Raw genomic sequence first — 20041 nt, forward strand, 5'->3', positions numbered from 1 at the left:
CCATTCGCTGTGGAAGCACAGTTTCCACAGATTCTGAGGACTTGGGTGGACAGTCGTGAGCATTATTCTGCCAACCTCACCACCATCCTCTTTTGAGATGAGGAGGTGTAAGGCTTAGGGATGGCAGAGAGGCCAGTGGATTGGGGCAACACCCATCTCAGAAGTAAGGTTAGAGCTGGTTTTGATTGTAGTTCTCTTTGGTTGTGAATCTATGCCCTTAGCCACTTTGTTCCATGCAGTTTTTTATTCATAAAAGAGGCCACCCTCGATCCTCTAGTGGTTTACATATGCATTTGCATGTGATATTTAAGAAATGGGTTTTCTGCTGGAATGTTCTGGTGTCTCAGGCAGCTGAAATGACTTGTTCCAAGGGAGGTGGAAATGTGTGGCCAAGTTTGGAATTTTATTTACAGGTGGATCATCTTAGGTGTTTCCATGGATAGAGGAGCCCATTGGGCTACAGTCCACAGGGTCGCAAGGAATCGGATATGATCGAGTACCTGCCACTTTCACTTTCAGTATGGCTGTTATCCTAAATTCTGCCTGTCTTTTCTTGTGGATACTTTTTGGGTGAATGGATCACAAGAGTGATGAAATAATAACTGTCGAAATTAAAAATGAACTTTCAAAAACAGTCTACTTCATGGGCAGCAGTGAAGATTCCATCTGTTAAAATATGGGCTTGAGTCACGTTTCACAAATTGAAGAGCAAGACGTCTCCTTTATTTTTTGAAAGGCACGATAGAGTTTTTTAATATGTGATGTTTCTGTGAAGGTCTTGCTTCTTTTGCTGTGCTACTGTGTATTCTTGTAGAGTAGATTTTCTAAAATTATATATCCTTCCCAATTTAACACAAAATTGCTTTATATCTGCACCTGGCACTTAAATTTCAGTTTAAAAGAAAGCTGTAGAATTGTATGTTTTTGGCATATTGCAAATCACCAACTGTGATTCTGCCATTGAAATTCAAACAGCATTTGTTCATGACACAGTCCAGATTTCATAATACTTGTGTTTTCTAAAAATGCTGGAGATAATTATTGAAACTAATATATGTGTATAAGTTCTTCCATCATGTGTGGCATTTAAAGACTCGTTCTTTGTAATTTTCAATCTCCATTTTCCGTTTGCAAAAAGGACTTTATTCTTAGGAGAACACATCATTGTGAAAAGTTAATAACAAAACTTGAATTTCATTTGCTTCCAATTAAGTGCCAAAATGTCAAAACTTAATATCTTCAAAATGCATATGAAGCCACACACCTTGTAAGAAGTCTGATAAAATTAAAATCAAGTACAGAAATTCAAAATCCTGATGAAGAGCTTGAAATGAATATTCTTAGCTTAGCAGGATTACCAAGGAACCTTGACTTTTAGTTTTATTTCTCACACGGAAATTTTTAAATTGGATGTTACTAAAGGGATGAGCAGTCTCGTGCAGGATCATCAATTTATGGCCCATGGGTTAAGTTTGGCTCATTATCTGCTTTGTAAGTAAAGTTTTGTTTAAACATAGTCACTGTCATTTATTTATATATTGTGAATGGCTATTTTCATGATACAATGCAAAGTAGAATAGTGTGACAGGGACTATCTGACTTGCATGGCTCCAAAAATAGTCTCTGTACATTTTTAGAAAAATGTTTGCTGACCCTGATCTGTAGAATGTCTATTATTAATCAGAGGAGATTCTTGTGAGATAAACAGGTTGATACTGTGTACATATATATACCATTTGTGAAAACTAGTGTATACATATAAATACCTTTCCATTTTTTACAATTGCTAAGGATTTCTTTTCCCACTGATGTTGCTAATTATAAGGTTGAGTGGCCCAACTCCTCATCCGACTTTAATTTCTTCTTACCAGTTAGCCTTCCTTCAGATTGTTTAATCAGCTAATTATATAAGATGCCACAGCAGGATTCTGAGCTTCCTGTTTGTCTACATATCTCTATGACCTTATGGTGGTTTTCTTTTTTGTCTTATGAATTGATAGATGTAAATAGAATTAATTCAAACTGTAATTATAAAAACTTTTCATCATCTGTGAATTCTTCTTTCAGTCTGTTAACTAAAAGGAGTTGAAAAGACTTAGGTTGGAAGCTGAAGGCTTGATTCTTGTGGGGTGTGGTCCAGTCTCTTCTTTCCTTGGAAGGCTAAGCTGAGTTTTCTAGGCATGGGATTGGAGGGTGAACGGCCAAGGTGTTCTGTGCCATAGAACTTTTTTTTTTCCTCTTTGAGATTTTAAAGTAGTGCTGCCACTGTTTAGTTGTAAGAAGAAATAGAGTGAGTTTAAATAGAGTGAATTTATACAGTACTTGGTAATACTGTATTACGAAAATTTTCAATTTTCAGAAAAGTTACAAAAATAGTACAGAGGGTTTTCATGTACTCTTCACCTATCCGTAATGTTAACATCTGACATAACTATAGTATAGTTATCAAAGTTAGGAAACGAACAGTACCGAGTACATACTAACTAATCTGTAGCCCTCATCTGAATTTTGCCTCTTCTCCACTAGTGCCCGTTTCCTAGTCCAGGATCTGGGCAGAGACCTCATACTGCATGTGGTTTGTATTTCTCCCCAGTCTCCTCCAAGGTGCACAGTTTGGTTAGCCCTTTACTTTGCTGGTCTTGATATTTTTAAAGAATAGGAGTTATTTTATGGAATGTTCCTTAGTTTGGATTTGTCTGATGTTTCCTCGCAATTAGACCAAAGTTATGTGTTTTGGGCAGGAGTACCATGGAAGTAACGTCGTATACTTCTTGGTGTATTTTTCAGAGAGTACATGCTGTCAACACGTCTTATTACTTCAAAATGCTGTCTGCCAAGTTTCTGCCCTGCAAGATACTATTTTCTCTTTTTAATTAAAAAGCATCTTACAGGGAGATACTCTGAGATATGTCCACCTCTGATCATATTCTCACCATTAATGTTAGCATGCACTGTTAGATCTTGCCTGTGACAGTTCTGACTGTGGAGATTGCCTAGTGATGATTTCTCTTTATTTTTTCCATGTTTATTAATTTGCATGCTCCAGTAAGGAAGAGCTGTCCATTCTCCATCATTTATTTCTTTGATTATTTGATTATATCATTATGGACTCAAGGAGGTTTAGTTTTATCTTGGGTTATAATCTAATGCTATCATTATTTGTTTACAAGTGTCCCAGATGGCTTTGGTGATTCAGAGCTCCTTTAGGTTGGCCCCTGATTCCCTTAGATGTTCTCTTTAACATCATAAGGTGTTCCAGGCTCATCATGTATTTTTCTTACCCTGCCCCTGTAGTTAACTGTTTTTCTATGAACTTCTAGTTCATGTATTGGAAAATGGTATTAGAAACTAAGATCTGATCTTTCATATCCATTGGTTCTTGAGTCAGTAACTTGACATTGAAGCAATGTCATTGCTTCAAGGATCTCTCAGTGGACAGAACTAGGACATACATGTGTGGTCTGTATACATCCATCTGTACCTGTCTACCTACCTACTTATGAAAACCTTGAGTTCACATCGATGCCTCCAATTCAAATCTAACACTACGGTTAGTTTCTGTTTTTGAACTTTGTAAGAACTTTGGCCCTTGCCCACCACACGTCTCCTTCCCGTTCTTTCCTGAGGTGTGTGTTTAGGAGGGGGAGGAGGAGAGGGGGTAGTAGTGATGGTAGCGATAGCAGTAGAAGTAGCATGGGTTTCTAAATCGTGTGCTTGCGAGAAACAAACTTACTAATTGAATACAGTATTTCTGTTCCTGTCCTTTTTCCTTTAGATGTGCTTTAAACAGTGAAAATAATCTTCCAGAGTTATTTAGTTCTTTTCTTCCCCACCCTTTTCTGTGTGGTTGTGTTTTTCATTTGTAACAGGTTTATTTGTTTGTGTTCCATTTTAGATTATCCAGCCTCCAGACCTCCACCTTGCCTCTTGGTTGATTTCAATTATTTATTTGTTTTAAATATTTTAATTGTTTTGATGGCTCTAAGAGTCGGAGTTACAGAAAAATATGTTCAGGAAAGTGTCACCACCCATTACCCTCATTACCTGCTCCCATTCTCTTTCTTTCAGCCTTGTTCCCTCTAACTCCCTGTAGGCTACCAGCCTCATTAATTTCTTTTATCCTTCCTGTGTTTCTTATGCACCATGAGCAGATGCTTTATGACAGTTCATGTCCCCTTCTTCCCACATGAGGGGCCCCTTATTACCCTATGCTGTGTATACTATATGTCATATATATGTATATGTATTTATGTATAGGTATATGCATTTTCTTTTCCACTTGATATACTATCTACAAAAAGATTTAAATCCACTCTATCCCCTTTAGCATTCTGAGATACAAAACCATTGTATTATTTTCCACCTGTAGAATTTTGGATACAACTTAGAAATGTAAAAGTATCAAAACCCAGGGCAAGCCTATTTCTCTGAAGTTCCTCTTCCTAAAATATAACATTCCTGGGTGTGTAAATATCACTATTTACACCAAAGATGGTGTAAGTTTGGGGTTGTCCTTTCAAATGCCTTTGTATATAACTGCAAATTCACCTGTCATTTCTAGCTGGTAGCCGTGTTTGATGAGCAAGACCCACATCATGGAGGTGATGGCACCAGTGCCAGCTCCACAGGCACCCAGAGCCCAGAGATATTCGGCAGTGAGCTCGGCACCAACAATGTCTCAGCCTTCCAGCCTTACCAAGCAACAAGTGAGATCGAGGTCACCCCTTCAGTCCTTCGTGCGAGTAAGTGCATATTTCATCTTCATTTACAGGGATGCCAACTTTTGTTATTCAGGCATGCTCCTGTGAGTGGAATTCATTATCTGTTTAAAATTGATTAAGTTTAGAATCTGGGCAAATGTCTTTTGCAAGAGAGATAAGTAAGATTCTTTACATTTTTGGATTGAGCTTAGATTACTTTGGACTGGTAAACTTTTAATAGCTCACTAAAGATCAATAAGGATAATTTAAAGTTATATTACTTGAATTTTTCTTCCTATGTGTTTTGTTTGAACGCTAGAACAAATGGAAGTAATCAAAAGCCTTCCGTTGAAACAAAGCAGAGCGTGTTTGGTTGATAGTCAACTTGGTTATAATCATTTCTGGATCTTTATCTGGAGGGGGCCAGCGTTAGCTTCAGGGATCTGGAAGAGCTGATATGAGATACCATCTCAAGGAAAGAAAATATCAGACTTAGTGGGTTTATAGGAGAAATCCTAGGATGCAGAGTGTCCAAGTTCCAGTACACTAGCTTGAAGAATTCTGTAGCCACTCCTGACATTCCTTCACTTCTTTTACTCACAAATGTGAAGAATGTCTGCTAAATATAATATTTAGTGTTTGTAAGTGTATAATCTTATTGAGCAGTTGGTAAGAGAAAGAAGACCTATTTCAAGAACTTTATATTAGAAATCACTTATCTTTTAGGCACACCTAATTTAGAAACATTTCAGTTTTCAAGTAGAAAATTTAATCTTGTGTGATGTTATTGGTCATCTTCAGTGGATCTTCACATAGAGATATGGAATAATGTATAAGAGTAATATATAGAATATAGTTAGATAATTTTGAAAATATGCAGTTTTTCTTGCAAAATGTATCTTTGTCCCCACTTTCTGTATTGGTAGCAGTCTACAGCATCTTGGTAATTTGCTTCTAGATGTTTATAAACTATTTCTGCTTCCACTGTCCCTTGGAGATATATAGGTATATATACACACACACACACACACACACACACACACACATACATAAATATATTACTATATACTATCTCCATATTTCTATCTATCTATGGAGAATAAGGAAAGGACATCAATTTAATAGTTAACACATCTGATGATCCAAAATGTGATACGTCTACCATGTATGGTATATGAAGTAATATGTAGAGTGTGCACAGGTCATTTTCTTTTATTATATACTGACTCAATAAGTCCATGCTTTAATGATTATCTGCTTGGAGCAAATGTGTTTAAAAAATGGATTGCCTAGTTTCAATTTAAAGAAAATTTTAATTAAATAGTAGTGTAAGTATTCATAGGTACCTGATGTTTGGAAAGCAGTGTCTTTATGTGAGTAATTACACCAATATATATAATGAAGTACAGAGTTTTTTGTTGTGTTATTGTTGTAGTTTTTTTATTCATGTGTTTTATATAGCAAGATGCACCTTAAATTTAGATATGTGCTGGAAGAAAGGCCAGTCCTGTCTTTAAGTTAGGAAGAATTTGAATGGCTTGCTGCCCATCCGTTTGTATCTTTTGACTTCACCGATTCAACAAGATTTCTACACCACCGCCACCACCCACATTTGGCTGGCTCTGTTTCAACCCCAAACATCTCTTTTACCTTGCTTCTATTGAGAAAAGGAAGCTATATTTGAAGCGTATATGTTGTCTTGTAGCCACCAGTGGGAAAATACACAAATATTAAGAACAAGAAGCTCTGACTTTTATTTGCTAAGGTTATTTAGATTTTATGTCCTTGGCAGGCATTGGGTAAATGCATGTTAAAAACATGTACTAAATACAAGGTTTGGTGACTATGTAAAAGTTACTCCATACATATGAGTCATTTTCTATAGTATTAATACTATTCATTCAGAAATAAAACAAGGGTCAGTCAGTGCTGGCCAGACTTTGTGCTAGGTGATCAGAGTCTAGAATTGAGTTAGTAAGTCTTTGCTATCAAGGAGTTTATGTTCAGTGATCTTCCTCATTTTCAGGTTTGAAAGGAAAGGAACCAACAATATGTAGAGATCTGTTCAGTCATGCAATAATCAACTGCAGTTAGAGGCATAGTTAATATAGGATTTCAGATAAGTAAGCCTCAATACTTATCTTGAAGAAATAAAGTGATGATTTTTCTATGAATTAATTCACTCATCTCTTTTATTCTATAAGGAGCTGATGGAAGCTAAGAAAACTCTAGAAGTATCATTGTCTAGTGATGTGAGAAAAAAGATGAAAATGTTTTCTTTTTCTCCGAAAGTTTACTTTTCCTCTTCTGATTAAAAAAAATCAGGACATTTGGGCATCCAGAAGTGCTGTGGGCCCTGGTCATTGGATCTCCTCTGTCACAGTGGAGAAATCCAGAGGTTTTCAGGCCAATAGAGCCATTTTAAGGAGTGGCAAATGAGGAATGTGATGATTTGACAGCAAACACTTCAAACTGTTGTTCTGGCATCTCTTGGCAGGTTTCTGCATCCTTCAGTCATAGATAGGTATACTTTGATTTAATGATAACCAGATGCTGATAACCTGTTCTTTTTTTTTTAAGAAAACAGACTTTTGATAAGTTTGAGAGTCTATTGTACTTTACACTTTTAACATGAGCTTACTCTGCAGACACTCCTTCTAGAACATGGTTTAGAGTATTCATGGTTCAGAAAAAGTAAGGCAAAACCACATCAAGTACAATCTGTGGCCTTGCTCGGCCTCAGTTCCTGCATCTCAAGGTAGCTGGCCTAGGACCGTGAAGAGTAAATGAGATGCTTGAACTCTTGATAGTGTCTGACACATGATGAACACTAGACTAATGGGAAATTGTAGAAAGGGGATGGTGATAATGAAATCTCTTGAGTGCAGACTCAGTTCTTATGGATGTTTTAAAGGTTTGAGGAGTTACAGAGCCCAAGTATATAGAATGTGTCTTCCTGGATAGAACACATTACCTTTCTTGGGTGGGGTGGGGTGGAGTACTCTCGTATAGAGTGAAATTGGAACTGTGTTCTCCTAACCTCACAGTTCTGTTATAGATAACTTAGCTTCCTCTGTGTTTAATGTTCACAAATCCAGATTTAGAGAGACTTATTGTGCTCAGGGGCACAATTTCTGGAGCAGATCATTGAGGCCAAGTCTTATTTTTCTCAATGATTTTTTTTCTTTTTAAAAATTTTTTCTAAAGGCTGTTTATAGGGCCAGACATTCTGAGGGTACTCTAGCTTTAGAATGCTGGCAGGATTCCTTTTCACCCCAGAATGCTGAATTAGTGTTTCCTTTGGAAGAGCCAGACTAAAGATTCAAGATACCTTGGCAGTGGCATTTGCCCTAGTGATGGAAAAAGTCCTAGAAATAAAATTGCTGTAGAAGTTCTGAGAAACAAAGTATCTGATTAGGCTGTCTTTTAACATTTTAACTTTTCTGAGCTATTTTAATTTTATGGTGAGTTTATACCATTTCTGGCAAAATGTTGCTGAAGTGGTGCTCTTTAGTTGGTAAGATTTTACTGGCTCCCTGGCTTTTAGAACTTACAGAGACATCAACAATTGCTATACAAGCTTGTGTTATGAAGTTAGCCCCCCTGCCTCTTTTTTGAGCTCTAATTTTTTTTCATACTCAAGAATATACAGACTGGTTTTCTCTTGCTAGGAGATCTAAGATCTTTGGTTTAGAGATCTATCCTTTTAACTGGTATTAGAATACTATTTTCCAGATTTCATTTAAATATATATTGAAAATAGAAATAATATTCCTATTGTATTTCCTTTTAACTTGTGAAGTGGAGCATGGCATACAAATGGCATTCTCAGTATTTCAAATAATTACCTTCTTACTGTGCAAGTTCTATTCAGCCTATAAAACTCATCCAGTTTTGTTGTAGATGCAGTCTGATTATTACATGTTGACAAGGTCATATATCTATTAATTGGATTGGAGATGGGATACAAAATTGCTATAATTATTGTAATTTTCTAGCTAATTGCAGGGTTGGTGGTGAATATTTTACTTCTGCAAAATGAAAAACAGTATTCCATCAAAAGTTGTTCTATGGGGTTTCAGACATTTTGTTTCATATCTTTGGTGCTTTTTGCCCACAAAGTACCTCTTTTGTATCTATTTTTTGTGTATCAGTGCGCCTTTGGATGTCAGAGTGCTCATTGGCAGGCATCAGTGGAAGCAGCAAAGGCAGAGAGCCTGGAGTAGGCTCACTGCCTCTTTGTTCTGGTTGCCACGGTACCTCTATTGTTTATTTATAAATTGGAGCACTCTCCTTTCAGACTTACAATCAAGGCTGAGTGGGTCATATCCAATTGGGAGAGGGCTCCTCCACTCTGTTCTCTTGTCACCTGTGTACTCAGAAATGCTCCCCAAAATGAACATTCTTCCCTCCATTCACATTGTTTATGTTCTTTTTTGGCATGAATAATTAAATAAATTATTGGTCAGCCCATTTTGCATTGTAATATATGGCTTATTTTGCATATCATCTCTTTTTTGTGTGTCTTTTGCTTCATTTAAACTAAACCAGCTTCTAAGAGCTGGAAGCCGAATTGACATTTTAAAAATAATGGTGTGTACACAAGGTGAGTGTGTTTGGAGAGTTCCTGGTGGGTGGGGGCTGGGTTACTGAGGGGGGTGTTGGAAGCTCACTACCTAGGATGGTGCAAGCAGACTGATGTTTATTCCCTGCTGGAGTATAAACTGGAGGCGCAGGTGAAAATTGCCAGGCCTAATGAGCAATTTGGCAGATAAGACGGGCTGTCAGGCGACAGCAGTTCAGCAGCAGGCGTACTGTCTGCAGACCAAGATGCTTGTTCCACAGACAGCATTTCAATACCATAAAGAAAGCTTTTTTGGTTGGTATCTGGTGTGGCAAATATGTTTATTTCATCCGTCGATTTTCCAGTGAAGTAACCAGACATCAACATATGGCAATTTTGGTTGCAAAATTATTTTTAAACTTGCCTTTTCATACGGTTCATCCATTAAAAAAAGAAGAAAAGGCCAATATATGTTCCCCCCACACCAGAACACAAGAAATGTTAGGTTTTAAAATGCTGATAAAATGTAAGCCATCCGTGATTCCTTGGGCTGAAGCATTTTGTCTGTGGTCTTTAAGTTGGAACTTAACACTCGACAAAGAAACAGTGTAGTCTTTTCAGCGAACTGTGTCACTTATATCTGCTTCTTTAACCCAAGAATCCTTTCTTTTCATACAGCACATGAAAGTCTAGGCATATGGATGACTTCTCCCCACCGAGGCTGTCAGTGTATTGTAAAAGGGATGCTGGGACAGGTTTCCATATCCTTGTAGTGGCAGGCAGTCCCTTGGGAAACCACCAGGTCCCTCTCCCCTACTTTACCATCGGGCATCTGAGGCTCAGCGGAGTGAACTAACAGAGGCTGTGCTTACAGTGCAACCATAGTGCACGTCTTCACGTTCAAGACAAGTGGAGTTATTGCTGAAAATGCATCGATACTTACTGTACACCAAAGTCCCTTTGTGACATTTCAAGATACCAGACTTGGAGTCAGAGTGCTGTCGCGCTTCCTGTCTGACACCAGTATTTCCCAATTATCTTTCAGCAGAATAACCACTGGTTTCCTACATTGCTTAATTGAATTTCTGTGAAATACTTAATTAAAAAAAAAACCCTCCACACATCACATGTATACAATATTTTACTCTTAATAATGTGGACCATGGGGAGGAGGAGTATATTTTAGAAACTCTCTGCCTCGTGTGGTCAGGTGGGCTTTGGACTGTAGTTAGCAGCTGATCCTTGGTCAGTGACGAGGTTTCCTGTAGGATTCACAGCACCGCACCACCTGTGTGTGGTCTCCGCACCCTGAATCTTAGAGAACTGGACACCTGCGCATGGAGCTCTCTGTGTCTGTCACACCTGCTGAAATCTAGGGAAGAGCAGTTTTACAGATTTCCCGCCTCTCCCCGCCCCCAAGCCCAAGATTTCCCCATGGTCCAATCACCGCTGTATTCTTCACTTCTTTTTGTCCTTGGCTAGTATGTTTTACTTGATCCTGAAGTCTTGCCTTGTACTCTTGTCTTTGTATGGGAATATACCTTAAGAGCCCACTGTTTATCTGTTTATCAGGTAGAGAAACAGTTACTGACACTTGAAAATTTGTAGCTATGAATACGTTAAGAAAGTACAATTTAAATCCAAGCAAGAAAGCCCATTTTCACATCGCAATAAGAAGTGCATTACAGAGAGAAAATAATTCTATGAAAATGTTTGAGCAGACACGATTGGATTGTAAACAAGCTTTCTTTTTCATTTTCATCCTCCATTCTAACCAGGTATCTAGATTCTTTTTTTCTATTAGGGGATGTCACAGAGAGACCCATATGTGGATTATTTTGTCAGCATGAAAGCCTGGCAGATAACATCTTTTCTTCTCTTTTTGTTGCACTTGATATAGATCTCTTGTATAGCTCTTCTTGAAACTGTTTGCTTATTTAGTCTTTCATTGTTTTTAATGTCAGAAACAGCCTTGTGTTCCTCATCCTGTTTGCTACTGTCTGCAGCTAGAGACCGACTTCATCTCTCAGAATCCTTGTGTGAGTCCCAAATGGGGAGGGACCCAGAGGTAGGGTGATTTTTAAAGGCACCCCTGAGGTTGTCACCTCTTCTGCCTTTTCCCTGGAATGGGCAGCTAGTGATCCCTGTGGTGGCCACGTTTTGAAGAAAAACTAACATGTCTAAATCACTGTATGAATTCATTGTTATTTTGCATTTACAAATTTCATTTATATTGATATTTAAGTTAATTTAATTATTATTTACCACTTCATTGCCTACATTTCAGCAAATTATCTTTCTCCTTAACAAAGAGCCTGGACGCTGTAGCGAGTGGGCATAGTGGCATGAGTGCTTGTGGTCCCAGACACACATGAAAGAGGAGATCATATCTATCCAGCACTTTCTGTGGCTTAGAGTTGATGCTTCTGTTTCGTAGTTCCCTCCTGTTGGCATTTGACAGGACTTAAATGAATCCAGAATTTTCATAACAGCAAAAAGGGGACTGTGCATCCATTTACCGAACCCTCCTGTTTCTCTCTCTTGGTCTCCAAAATGATCCAGACCATGGACCTAGCTTATTCTCAGATACTGTCACCCTGCTTGTTCCTCAGTGGAATGCCTTTCCATTTGTGTTCTCTCTAAAATTTGTAGAAAGCTTTCTATCTCTACATTTTTCTATATCAGCCTATGTTTTCTATCTGTTCTGAGGATTAAGCAATCTCGATATGTTATTTTCCAGCTCTTTCTTACAGAGTCAAGGGTAAATACGGCAATGACAGCTTGTTGCCTGGGTTGCAGTTCTGTTTCGACAGTGTTATATAAGGGTTGTTTTCTTGTCTTTATAGTGGTACCGTACTAATAAGTGTTTGTATGGTTAGGGTTGGCCAAAATGTTTGTTGGGTTTTTCCATACAATCTTTTGGAAAAACTCGAATGAACTTTTTTGGCCCACCCAATACATATACACACATATATAGCTGATACTTAGTGAGGTTATATGAGGAAGGAGTATAGGAGTAGCATGTACCTTCAGGAAAATAATCATTTTTGTAGAGATAATTCAGGTGTTCAAAGATGGAAGATTGCAACTGGATCCATCTAGGACTAATCGTAATATGGAAAGAGCAGGAGCCAAAGGGCATTTTAGACTACTACTAGATTAGTCAGCCCATCATCACATTTAATTAAAATGTCAATTTGTACCGTAGCTCATCTACTGGTTAATTTGTTATTTAGATCAGCTTGAGAAGTATTTATTTTAAATACAGAATTTGTGTTAATGCATTGGAAAAGAATATTCTCTTGCTTGGCAGAGATGTTACAGCCTAAAGATTTATGATTTAGAACAACAAAAACCAGCTGGTGATCAGTTTGCATAAGTAGTGTAGAACTGTCTACTAATGCTGGATAATAACTCTTCTTTTTGTAACCAGAGTCAGGAAGTTGGGAATGGGAGGCAGAAGCAAGGTCAGTGATGAGTCCCTGGGACTTCCCTGGTGGTCCAGTGGTTAGGAGTCCATGCGTCCACTGTTGAAGGCACAGGTTCAATCCCTGGTTAAGGAACTAAGATCTGCATGGGCCTTAGGATGATTACATAAATTGATGGAACTTGTGAGTATTAGATGTAATTTTCATTCTTGAACCTCTGTATCACCTCACCTTCAGTTCACATTCTTGAGCTCTCCTAGGAGTTTCTAATAATTCTGCTTTGAACAGAGGTGTTGAAGTGACTGAAGACCACTTCTAACAAGCCTTCATGGGCTTATTCATCTAAAGACCTTTTATTTTGTGTTACTGCACCTTCTTTATTTGTTTGCTTGTAAAGAAGTGGATTGTTAGGCATTTACTAAATTTTATTCCGTTTTCTAAAACACAGTGCTCTTTCCTGTTTCTGGGTTTCCTGATATGCTGCTTTATGTTGTAACTGCTTATGTACCTCTCTGGCAGTTCAGTTGCTGCATAATTAAATGTGATAAAAAGACTCTTTATAACTTTGAACATAAAATTTCCACTGATCCAAGTTCAAATGTGTATTTGATCTCTTAATTTTATTTACAGGGATGCTAACATTCCTTTAATAGGATTTTTTTTTTTTTTTTTTACACTGAAGAAATGTTTGATAACATTTGCAACTGAACACAATATTATATATATTTCAATATTCCTATGTTCTCAAAGAGTGTAAATTTATATGAAAACTTTGCAAACAGTCATCTTTGGGGCTTCCCAGGTGACTCAGTTGGTAAAAGTTGGTCGAGAATCTGCCTGCAATGCATGAGACTCGGGTTTGATTTCTGGGTGGGGAATATCCCCCAGAGAAGGGAATGGCAACTCACTTCAGTATTCTTGCCTGGAGAATTCCATGGACATGGAAGCCTGGCAGGCTACAGCCCAGGGGTTGCAAAGAGTCAGACATGACTGAGTGACTAACACTTTCACTTTTCTACATTTATATCCTCAATTGGATATGCTTGATGCAATCCTCTATCAGTGTAGAAAATTGAGACCCTTAATTAGAAAAAATATCTGCTGAAAACACATATAAAATGACAGTTCTCTGTTTGATGGTTACATCATCCATCTTCGTTCACTTCCTTTATTATCAAGACATACTGAATCACTGCATTTGTGTTACATCTTACTATAAGACTTAATTGTTTCAGAGGAGAAGTTTGGTTTAGCTATAGATGGTTTCATAGTTGTGGTTATTATACCTTACCAATTTTAAAGACAGAGTATATACTTAGGGGAAAAAACATTTGAGCTACAGATAGAGTAACTACTAGTGGCATAGTTTAATTCTTTGGAACCTGGCTATTGTAGACTTTGATTCCCATTTATTTATTTACAGCAATGATGCTTCACTGTCATGGGTAACACAAATGTTGGTGTGTGGAATCTACTTTCATATGCAAGAGTCAGTACTGTCATGACAGTGGTGTACTAAGCATGTCTGGAGAAGGTGTGTGTGTATATGTGTGATTTGCAGTGATTCTTTGTTTTTGTCTTTTCACAAGTATTGCCCTTTTTGACTGACAGGAAACTGAATTTTAATATGGCTTTTTAACTTCAAATGTCCATAGCAATATTAAAGAATATTATGTAATGTGAAGATATTTCTCATAAAACTAATGGGACAGTTTTTTTTTTTTTTTCTGTATGATGAATATGTTACATTTCGAAATAAATGAAATGTCTGTCTAGATTTTTTTCTTCATTTACTCTCATAAACTCTGCCCTTGAAATAAATACACATCAGACTTTTGAGGAAGTTATTAATCAGATGAAGCTAATAAACAGTGAAGACTGTCTTCATGTGACTGGTTTTTATAATTTGCTTTCAATTTCTATTCCAAGCTTTAAGATTTTATGCTACTCATATTTGAAAATTTAGATTTTTTTCCTGTCTACCCATCTGCTAACTATATTGGTAACTATTACATTTTTGAGCATTTTCTCATAATAAACTTTAAGACATCAAAATAATGTAAGGATATTTTTCACTTCTCTACCCTTACTTATTGTCTGTCAATCCATTGCTGCTTGAAAAGATCTACTAGGTGTGTGGTGGGAAAATGCAACTGCTTTATATCTGTGCCTTGATTTTGATCAAATGTGCTTCATCTTTCTGAAAAATGGGAGAAATCAGACTACAGTAGCACTTGCTCCTTACCTTTTCAAAATCAAGGCACAGCTGAGTAAATGGGGTTCAGGGGCCACACCTGGACCCACTAATCATGTTGTTAAACTTCTTGCTGCTTCTTAGCCCTGTAATTTGTGAGAAGCAGCATTTTAAGAAGCTTGACTTGGCAAATCTTTTCGGGGAAACTGAGCATCTTCTGAATTAAATGCATGAAGTCCGCACAGTCTGTTCAGAGGAGATTCATTCAATTGTAGTAGACAAAATATTAAAGAAACTGTCATGATGAATATGCAACTTTGCATAGCTTTTTAAAAAATTTAATCCTAGTTGAGAAAAAAAGACGATTACTCAGTATCATTACATTGCTTATTTTCACTTGTCTTTATAATTTTCAATATTGCAAGGTTACTTGTCTTCTGTTCAGTTTTTCATCATAGAAAATTTCAAGCACATATGTGATTAGAGAGAACAGTGTAAGGAAGTGCCATGGCCCACTCTCAGTTCTAACCATTATCAGTTGGTGGCTAGTCTTGTTTCATCTGTACTCCCCCAAATAGCATTATTTCAAAGTAAGTTCTAGATCTTATATAATTTCTTCTGAAAATATTTCAGTACTGTGTTTATTTCTAAAAAATAAAACTGTAAATATGTAACCTTATATAATACTTTCTTAATGCTATGTAATGTGATATTAGTATTAACATTACTCTATTTTGTAAATGTAGTTTTTCTATTTGGCTTGTTTAAATCAGCATCTTGGGAAAATCCACATACTACATCTGATTGATATGTTTCTTTTGGCCTATGAGTTCCTCTTTCTGTGTGTGTGTCTGCATGTGTCTATACATGGGTATGAGTATATGTATACACACACACACACACACACACACACACACACACACACACACATTTATTCCTTGGACTGTTTTTCCTGTGGTTTTCCTTTGCCAAGCCCATTATTAGAAAAGACCCTGATGCTGGGAAAGATAGAAGGCGGGAGGAGAAGGGGACGACAGAGGATGAGATGGTTGGATGGCATCACCGACTCAATGCACATGAGTTTGACCAAGCTCTGGAAGATGGTGATGGACAGGGAAGCCTGCTGTGCTGCAGTCCATGGGGCTGCAAAGAGTCGGACCCAACGGAGTGACTGAACAACAGTGAACAGCAGCTATCTGAGGCATCTGCTGTGTCCTCATGTACCCTGTGCTGCTTGTAACCTGGCAGTTATTAGATGCGGTGTCTTGTTTCTGGTTTGGTTCTCTGACCGGTGTCTCTGGCTGCTATTGTATGTTATGGTTCACTCAGGAGACACAAACGGCCTGGTTATTGTTTCTCGTTTTGTGATATTAGCAGCATTGGTAATTTTTGCCTAGATCCATTATTATAATTTTTTTTAATGTTTGTAGCATGTTGATATTCCAGTTCTTTCACTTATTGGCCACATTATTTCTATAAAGTTCATCTTTTTGTCAAGTGGTTTGTTACTCTGAGATACCGTATGTCCAAGAAGAACAGACCAAATGCCTAATTCTGTCTCTGTCTGTATTAGTTTTCACAATAACATGGTTGTTGTTTGTTTTTTTTTTTCGGCTGGCATTCTTCTGGTTTCATTTTTTCCTGTTTCCTTCTTTAAAAAAGTCACAAGAGCTCATAAGCTCTAGTATAGTTCTTGTTTCTGTCTGCTTTGCTATTGTTCAGATCATCCATGTTTGTAGTGATGTGACCTCTCTAAACTGGCTCCTGAGAGCCCTTTAATGGCAGCATCCTTGCTTTCTGCCATGAAATATGTTCCATGTTCATCTTATATATTTTCTGCCCCACATCTGCAATCAGTCACTTCCTGAAGCAGCCTTGTCCTTTGAATGAGGAAAGGTATTCAGAGACTGCTGTGTGGGTACATTGGTTTTATTTTGCTAAGCCTAAAAGTGAGTTAAAATTAAGAGCATCCTGGTCTGATTTCAGTTTTCAAAGTGGTGCCTCAAAGTGCATGATGATGTGATTATTTGAGAGTGAGTCTTTCTAGTGGTACTAGTCAGTGCAGGTTGTTCATGCCAATTCCAGGTTTCCTTTATTTGGGTGGTGAAATTTTATGGTAACTCATAAGACTGGTGTTGTGAGTTTCCTGGTGGTCCAGTGGTTAGGACTACATGCTTTCACTGGCAGGACCCAGGTTCAGTCCCTGATTGGGGAACTGAGATCCTGCAAGCTGTGAGGCACAGCTGGGAAAAAAACAAAAGGACTCTGCATGTTTCCCTGGGCACTATGACCATGAGTATGATGAGGTCGTCCTTAGCAGGTGTCAGAAGCATTGGTGGACGTTCTGCTTGGCTGTCAGTAGATGCCAGAACACAGAGCTGCCAGCATGCTGGTATTTGCAGGGAGTCCCTCAAAAGGAACCCAGGGTGTTTGTATCATGACCGGCAACCAGTGTTTTTGTTTTTTTTGTTGTTGTTGTTCAAGTTGTGAAGAAGAAATGGCCTCTCAGTTAGTGAGTTTGGCACTATATGTGCCCCTTGTGAAACTGAGTGGCCAGAGGATGGCTCCAGACCACTGTGCCATCTCTGGTGGGCACTCTAGGGGAATATGGCGCTGGCAAGGGATGCTGGAGTCTGCAGAGGTCTGTTGTAATTGTCACCGAGGGTGGTTCTGTCCCCAGCTCTCACAGCCTCACCAGGCCCTTCACGACCTGCCTTTGAGCTTCCAAGGATGGTGTTGCTGGTGGTCTCTGCAGTGGGGTCATGACTGGGGACGTAGGGAAACAGAATACTAGAACTTTGCAATAGTTTATTGTTTACTTTCTTGTATTCAATAATTTACCATTTCTTGTATGTGGTTAATAGTGCCTCTATTAGTTGAGCATGCATTTAAATAATAAATAAACAAAAACCTGCATGCTCAAGATTTTGCTGTTAGTGCTCTATCATCAGGAAAGCAGAGCTCCCGGGCCCATCTCTGGCTGTTCTCTCCTAGTCCTCTGTAGGGCAGCTCTGCAGTCCATTTTGCAGTAGCAGGAGTGATTGTTGTAACCCCCACATCTCCTCCTTTCACCCCAGTGCCTCAAAACCTTCCATGGCTTCCTAATATTTTTAAATACAGTTAACATCAGTAACATCACTTCATGGCAAATAGATGGGGAAATAGTGGAAACAGTGACTGACTACTTTTCTGGGCTCCAGAATCACTGCAGATGGTGATTGCAGCCATGAAATTAAAAGACGCTTACTCCTTGGAAGGAAAGTTATGACCAACCTAGATAGCATATTAAAAAGCAGAGACATCACTTTGTCAGCAAAGGTCGTCTAGTCAAGGCTATGGTTTTTCCAGTAGTCATGTATGAATGTGAGAGTTGGACTATAAAGAAAGCTGAGCGCCGAAGAATTGATGCTTTTGAACTGTGGTGTTGGAAAAGACTCTTGAGAGTCCCTTGGACTGCAAGGAGATCCAACCAGTCAATCCTGAAGGAGATAGGTCCTGGGTGTTCATTAGAAGGACTGATGTTGAAGCTGAAACTCCAGTACTTTGGCCACCTGATGCAAAGAGCTGACTCATTTGAAAAGACCTTGTTGCTGGGAAAGATTGAGGGCAGGAGGAGAAGGGGACGACAGAGGATGCGATGGTTGGATGGCATCACTGACTCAGTGGACATTGGTTTGGGTGGACTCTGGGAGTTGGTGATGGACAGGGAGGCCTGGCGTGCTGCGATTCATGGGGTCGCAAAGAGTCGGACACGACTGAGTGACTGAACTGAACTGAACATCAGTAAGTGTTGGTAAAGTTTGCAAGAACTGTCTTGTGTCTGTCTTTTTCACCCTGTAACAAGTCCCCTTGCTTGAGTTTCTTGGATGGGTCTCAGGCCTCCGGGGCCCTAAGTTCCCTGCTTCCCTACAAGTGTGGGGAAGCCGCTTCTCTGTCCTCGCTGCTCACCTGCCTCACCTTGACTTACCTCTCAGGACTCTGCTCAAAGCCACAGTTTCTCCCGTGGTCTTCCCTGATTGCACAGACTCGCAGTGCAGTCCTGTGGTGTCTTGTGCTTTTCCTGACTCCAGGAGAAGAGGATTTGTCTGGTTCTGCAGATCCACTGGTACACTGGTAACCTTTTAACAGCTGTGTCTCTGAAAACCAAAGAAGGCCTGGCCTGTGGCATTTGCCCATTTCCATGGTGTAAACATTCTCACTGGCCAGTTTTATGTTCCCAGCGCCATGTCCCTGAGCACAGAATTGGTGAGAGATGCAGTACTATATGGTGTTTCCACCACACAGATGCAATCGATGTACCACAAGCATACATAATGACAACTTGTAAAGGACTTGGAAAGTGATGTGTTTTGAAGTGAAAGTGAAAGTCACGCAGTCATGTCCGGCTCTTTGCGACCCCAAGGACTATACAGTCCATGGAATTCTCCAGACCAGAATACTGGAGTGGGTAGCCTTTCCCTTCCCCAGGGGATCTTCCCAACCGAGGGATCCAACCGAGGTCTCCCACATTGCAGACGGAATCTTTACCAGCTGAGCCACCCGAAAGCCTAAGAATACTGGAGTGTTTCAATATAATCTATTTAATTATGCATGCATGTGTGTGTGCTAAGTTGCTTTAGTTGTGTCCGACTCTTTGTGACCCTGTGGATCATCAACAAATACTGCAAAGATTCAAAAGAAGAAGGATGCTATCAATTGGAGTATCTTTCTACTGGAAAACAAATACAGGGTACTGCAAATTGTCCTCTGTTGGGAAATACAAATAGATGAATGGAAGTTAGGTGTCTTCAGCTTTAATTTATGCAGGATGCTAAATCCTAGTCTCTGTATGGGCATTTGTTTGGTCTCTAAATATTAGGATTATGAAAGAAAATGCAAGCTTTCGAAAAGCCAAAAATAAATTCATAAAATTTTTGACATGATCATGATACAGAATAGATGCTAACCATCAGGTAAGTCAGAGCATCAGGACTAGGTGAGGATTCCTCTGTGATCATATATGCATGCCTGCTTAGTTGTTCACTTGTGTCCAACTCTTTGCAATGCTATGGACTGTAGCCCACCAGGCTCCTCTGTCCCTGGGATTCTCTAGGCAAGAATACTGGAGTGGGTTGCCATGCCCTCCTCCAGGAGATCATTCCCAACTGAGGGATCG

At 38.9% G+C, this 20041-nt stretch overlaps 1 protein-coding gene across 15 annotated transcripts in view; it reads left to right on the forward strand.

Moving 5' to 3' along the window:
• Positions 1–20041, forward strand: part of PARD3 (par-3 family cell polarity regulator) — a 557182-nt gene that overhangs the window by 207678 nt on the left and 329463 nt on the right. For all 15 annotated transcript variants that reach the window (XR_009690004.1, XM_061126148.1, XM_061126154.1 and 12 more), the window contains exon 3: positions 4562–4742. Coding sequence is in view for 14 of the 15 variants with exons in the window: in XM_061126148.1 (XP_060982131.1) it covers positions 4562–4742 (181 nt within the window). In the remaining variant the exon portion in view is untranslated. The remainder of the gene's footprint in view (positions 1–4561; positions 4743–20041) is intronic.

The sequence above is a fragment of the Dama dama genome, chromosome 23 (assembly GCF_033118175.1).
Source record: "Dama dama isolate Ldn47 chromosome 23, ASM3311817v1, whole genome shotgun sequence".
Classification (NCBI taxonomy): domain Eukaryota; kingdom Metazoa; phylum Chordata; class Mammalia; order Artiodactyla; family Cervidae; genus Dama; species Dama dama.